Source organism: Dendroctonus ponderosae, unplaced genomic scaffold (genome assembly GCF_020466585.1).
Source record: "Dendroctonus ponderosae isolate FM_Combo_2020 unplaced genomic scaffold, Dpon_F_20191213v2 Dpon_F_20191213_10, whole genome shotgun sequence".
NCBI classification, from domain to species: domain Eukaryota; kingdom Metazoa; phylum Arthropoda; class Insecta; order Coleoptera; family Curculionidae; genus Dendroctonus; species Dendroctonus ponderosae.
The window spans coordinates 1,694,989-1,700,550 of NW_026017111.1; the positions used below are offsets into that span (position 1 = coordinate 1,694,989).

Here is a 5,562-nt window from a genome sequence, read left to right on the forward strand (position 1 = left end):
GTTATACCTGCCAGTTAAGTAGTAAGTTGACACTTGTTTCGTTGACATTGATGTCACTGTCACCCAAATGGCTGCTCAGATGCTGTCAAATGACGTTTATCGGGTAGGAAACTAGCCGATTACGGTGTCGATTCGAAAACTGCAAGCACCAGCCAATAAAATATGATAAAACGGCATTTTTTAATTACAGAGTACGCGGGTTGTAATTTTCAGATTAGCCCGAGTAAAGCACAGTGCCATTCGAAATTACAGGGGGTTTTTCGAAATGATAGGTGCGCTCACCGCATGATTTATGGCCGTTCGGGTGCGTGGTGGTCTTAGAAAATGACTTATTAATTAGCGGGTCTAAAACGGGAAAACGTCAATATTCATTTGGTTGACAGGTGGGTACTCTGCGCATGTGACACTGACAGTGCAGCCGAGTTGACAGCTGTCATTATATAAACAATGCGCTATTGAATGGGAGCCACCACTGGTGGTCAGCAACAATGGGCCAATAAATACGTCTAAAACGAGCCGCGGGGGAGAGTCGGCAACTTGTCGGTGGCAAAAATCGCCAGGAATACGAGTCGTTAACCCGCCACTGCCCACGGTAAGCCACAAGGGGATACGGCTCAGTTCGACATGTGCGTGGGCACGTCTTTTGTTTCCACTGGTAGGCCCCGAAGCCTCAAACTTCCCCTTCTTTTGCGCAGGTTTTACGCAGGACTGTACTTGTCCTAGTTGCGGTTCTCCATAGTCGATTGAGGGAATGTTGCCTGCTTTAAACGCGGCTGAAGGGCAAGTCCGGCCCTGTCCACGCATTCCCCGGAGGAATTACCGGACCGCTCGGTACCACTTCTCCGGGTTCTGGCGTGGGCGTCCGCAAAACCCGCAACATGGCTTCTTGAGTAGTCAACATGGCGGCGCAACCTGGTACCATCCAGTGTCGCGCGTTTTTTGCTCTGCCTCTTGCAAAATGTCGCGTTCAAAACAACACCATTTTCCGCTTTATATCTCAATATTCCCGGCTAAAGCCGTCCCGGCTAAAGACGTGTTTCATGCATCCGTTTATACGATGGTACGATGATACGAAAGTGTTTCTATTGGTTGGAGATCTGTCATCTGTTCGTACGTCGTCGTACGAACTGACAGATTTCCAACCAATAGAAACACTTTCGTATCATCGTACCATCGTATAAACTGATGCACGGGACAAGGCGGCTTTGATCTTCTTATCAATCAACAAAAAAAGACAAGTCGCATTCAAAAGGATTGCGCGCTTTAATCGGGACAGCGAAAACAAAAAGAAATCGACAAACCATAAACCGGTTAACACCTAGAAGCAATGACATAATCATAATCCAATCCGCGGGAATTATTTCTTTCCCTTTTGCTTTTCCTGTTGTTTTTTCTCCTGCTCGCGCTTGCCGTCCGCCCATTTGTTGAATATCGCCCGCTCCTTCCCCAGGGGTGTTTTCTTGTACCTGTCACGATGATTACACGGTGTCTCAACGAATCGAGCAAGCTGCGCGCGATTTACCATTTCTGGAACTTTTTCCACTCCTTATCGGTGATCGGCTCGAGCTGATTGGCCACGAACACTTCGTGCAGCTCTTGCGCTCTCAACGGCTTGTACTTCAATTGGACGATGCGGCGAGCTGTCAAAATCAGCTCCACCGCCTGCTTGATCACCGGGTATGGTTGATTGACAGTCACTGTTGCCAAGCTGGTGAAGTTGAAGTTGCGATCGACTCCGTGGTAGGGGCGCAGCAGCTCACGCCACCACAAATAGACGCTGCCGTAGTCCGGCCGGGGGATGAGAATCACCTTAATGAGCGCGTTAGAAGCCGTCCACACCCCCGCTGCTGCTTCGTTTTTACCCTTTCGAAGGCCTTCTTCAGTTTGGCGGCTTGCGCCAGCCAGGGGGCGCAGGTGGCGCCCAGCACCAGCACGCGATCCTCCGGCTTGATCGCTTTGATGATGCCCTTGACCAGTTTCTTGCCCACCCGCTTGGGGTCCAGCTCCCTCTCGTCTTTGGGCACTTTCTTGTAGAAAACGCGCTCAGCCCGATCGAAGTAGATGATGGAGGGTTGGAGCAGCTTGGACATCTTGGTCACCAAATGGATCAGCATTCCTAAGCCCTAAACGAGGGGGAACGAGCCCTTAGGTGTGAGTCAGTCTGCTTCGATGGCGCCAACTTTGTACTTTGCTTCCCTCGTAAATCCCCGCGGTGACTTCGGGGGAAAGGTCGAAAAGGACACATTGGGTGTGGTTGAAGACGGCATTGGCCAGCAGATGGATGCCGCTCTGTCTGGGCCCAACCAGCAGGACGGACCTGCAAGAAATCACGTGAATGTTAAGGGCTTGATCAACCCCTAAACAACCATCCCACCTGGGCTTCTTCATGATCTCCACTCCCAGGGGCTGGATGCAGTTCAAAGTGACCGCTTGCCGAACGTCCAGGATGGTTGCCGCAGGGTCGAACTCTTTGGCTCGCAGCTCGGTGTTGTTGTAACTGCAACAAGGTTGCCGGCTAGTTCACTAAGTCCCTAGCAGTCCGTTTGGGTACCTGAAGTCGCCCAAGAACTCATCCAGGCGCGCCTGCGGGTAGCAGCGAATCACCCCGTTGTTGACCAGCTCTTGGAACAGGTCCTCGATCATGCGATTGGCCGTCAGGTCCTTTTTGCCCTTCTTCTTGCCTTTTTTGCGCTTGTTTTTCTGTTTCTTCTTCTTGTACTTTTTGCCCTTGTCCTTGGCCAGGGCCTCTTGAAGAATCTCCAGTTCCAACCTTCGAAACAGCTTTGCTGCCAGAGGGATTTGGGGGGACCGTCGGCTGTTTACCTCATCAGCTCGTCGGCTTGCCTTCGGATCTCCAGCTGAGTCTCGTAGCAGTACTGCTCGTTGATCAGGTCCAGGTAGGGGTCCTCTTGCTCGCCTCTTTTGTCCCAGATCCGTTGGAACTCCTCCTCGCCTGCCCGCTTCAGAGCTGTCGACGTGGGTTCTGCCAACTCCGGCAGCTCGTACTCGCCCGGTTTTTTCTTCTTTTTTTTCCTCGCCGCTGCCTCTTTCAGTTTTTTTTCCGCCTGAAAGTGTCAAAAAAATTCAGCGCCTCCGCCAGTCCCCACCTCGGCCCCTACCTCCTTTTTCTTCTTTTCGGCTTCCTGCTTGAGCTTTTTCTCTTTGGCCTGTTTGGCTTTGAGCGCCTCCTTTCCCCCGGCCTTTGCCTTCTCCCGTCGCTTCAGCTCGTAGTCGTCCAGGTACTCCTTAGGAGTCATGGTTTCGCCCCGCACCACCAGGATGGTACCGCCCTTGTCTTCGGGCGGGTATTTGTCGAAGGTTCGCGCCTCCACGTACCATCGGTGAAACCTAAACGGGTTGTAAATTGCGCGTTTGTCGAATGGTTGATTTGGTGTGGGTACCATTCGCGGATTTCGTCCTCGATGTCCTCCAGGAGGCCTGGGGCGACCACCCGCAGGATGCGGGCCTTTTCCCGGTCCATCGCCTGGATGTATTCCAGGATTTTCTGGTCGCGGTAGGTTCTGCGCCTGGCTAGGTTGGCCTCGAACACCTCCGCCTCCTTGGTGGACCTCCAACTAGGCTCCGTCATGCCTATCCCCACCAAACTGTGCACGCTTGCGCTTCATTCATTCATTCAGAGGCTACCTATGAGAAGTCTGCGCCGTTGTTCCCGCCCCTCTAGATGGTCCCTCTCCTTGTATCCTCTCCAGGTTTTTTGGATTTGCATGGCTGCCCTCTCGTTGACGGCCGGATCTTCTGGTTTCTCCGCCTCCTTTTTGGCTCCCGGTTGCCTCTGAGGGTCGACAGCGCTGGTTAGCCTGGTTGAGCCGTCCTACTCACACCGCCTACCAAAGCTTTGCTGCGCTGCAGTTTCGCATTTTTCTCGTAAAAGTAGACCCTCTCCTGTCGGCCCCGCTCAGCCGTTTGGAGGCACACCAGCGCTCTGTTGAGCTGCTCCTCTCTGCTTCGTGTCTCCAGCTCCTCAGCGGTGAAGTCGAGCTGCTGCTGCTGCTGCTGCGCCTCTTTGGAGCTGCAACCGCTCCTCACACAAAACGGGGTTTCAGATCGCTGAATGGCTTACACTAGGATTTTCGTAGACCTCCTCTTTGGCTGGTCTGCTTCACTGGTCTGTGGTTGCTCCTCCGGAGGGCCGGATTCGTTGGGTTCGGGCGCAAAAACCACCGATTTTGAGGTGGGCGGCTGGGCGGCTTCGAGGTTCGTTTGGGAAAATACCACTGTGGCCGTTGGCGGCTTGTATATGGTTTCTCCTCTCTGGAATACGCACAGGGAGTTTTTCCGGGCACTGATCAGATCGACCAACCTGTATTCTCTGGACCAAGTCCTCCACATTTACTGGCCTGTGGTGGAAGAGACAGGGATGCAGGATTTCTACGTCGTAGGGCACCATTTTGAGCTCGACCAGGGTGCCGTCGATACAATGAAACTCGCTCAGACTGATCTTTCTGAGCTCGTCGTTGAACTCGCTCAACCGTATGCAGGCCGCGTCCACCAGCTTCTTAACGGAGACTCGTTTCTGAGGCTGCAACAAGGGCGGCTAACGCGGCTCAGCAGGGACGCGACGGTCGCTACCTGAGCCATCTGATCCAGGCAGGCGGTCAGCTCCTGCACCAGTCTGGAGTACTGGGCGTAAAGGCCGCCAATCAAGTCGTTCGCCAGGTTTCGATCGTTGATTGGCTTGAATTTCCTGCGAATGGTTTCGTCGCCTGCCTGCAGGTCTTCCAGCCTCTTCTTCGATCTGATCCACCAGTTGGTGTAGGACTCGAAGGACATTGTTCTGAGGGCAAATTAAACTGCGGATTTTTTTAACGGAAATTTTCCCGCCTATGACATTGACTGGGGTTTTTGGGACTGTTTGGATAAGTTTTTATATTTTTCGGTTTTTTTAATATCCACTTCCATTTCCTTCTTTCTGGTCTTAAGTGCGGCTCACTTTAATATTGCTAAATTTCTATTTGTTGTTTTTTCGTCCCCGTTCGCCTTCAGGGTCCTCTGCCGACCAAATTACTGCGTATCGGGAAGTGCCCTATTTTGCATCTCTCTCTGACATTAATGAAGGCATATATCGCTTCTCCTTCTGCGCGAATGCGTGACAATTGTTGAATGAAACGTGCAGTTAAAATATGTCTTACTTTTCACACCCAAGGAAATGTTCATGATGCCTAATTAATTCGGGACATTTTTCAACATTAATCGACTGAATTCTATACATGAGCGATTAATTGAACTCAAACCCAATTTCGCCGAATAAAAGTGCCTGCTAGAGCACTATTCTAACTGATTCTACGATGATTTAAAGGCAGGAAAAGCCATGCAAAGTCCGTCTCTGGCCATCGGGCACGGCACAATACAGTAAATCAAAAGACGCGGCATGTTCGCGTAACGCCCGAGGCCCCTGACCAATGGGAACGGGCATTCTGAAGGCAGCTGAATTACTACTTCCGCGATTAATGTGCATTTTTCAGCCAATCGTTGGATTTTTCACATTCGTCCTGATCAGTGGCAGCGCGGTTTCAATTTCAGAGGGCGCTGTTCGCGATTTTA

At 51.8% G+C, this 5,562-nt stretch overlaps 1 protein-coding gene across 1 annotated transcript; it reads right to left on the reverse strand.

The window, feature by feature from the left end:
• Positions 1–1,244: 1,244 nt before the first annotated feature.
• On the reverse strand, positions 1,245–4,862 carry LOC109542630 (IQ and AAA domain-containing protein 1-like). Its single transcript, XM_019911928.2, has 14 exons — positions 4,591–4,862; positions 4,322–4,540; positions 4,082–4,272; positions 3,850–4,030; positions 3,646–3,793; positions 3,402–3,591; positions 3,120–3,348; positions 2,824–3,065; positions 2,552–2,770; positions 2,375–2,497; positions 2,188–2,317; positions 1,863–2,123; positions 1,523–1,809; positions 1,245–1,466 (listed from the first exon to the last, which is right to left on the reverse strand). Exons 1-14 carry the CDS (start codon positions 4,789–4,791, stop codon positions 1,358–1,360), a joined length of 2,730 nt encoding a protein of 909 aa, XP_019767487.2. The 5' UTR covers positions 4,792–4,862; the 3' UTR covers positions 1,245–1,357.
• Positions 4,863–5,562: the final 700 nt, after the last annotated feature.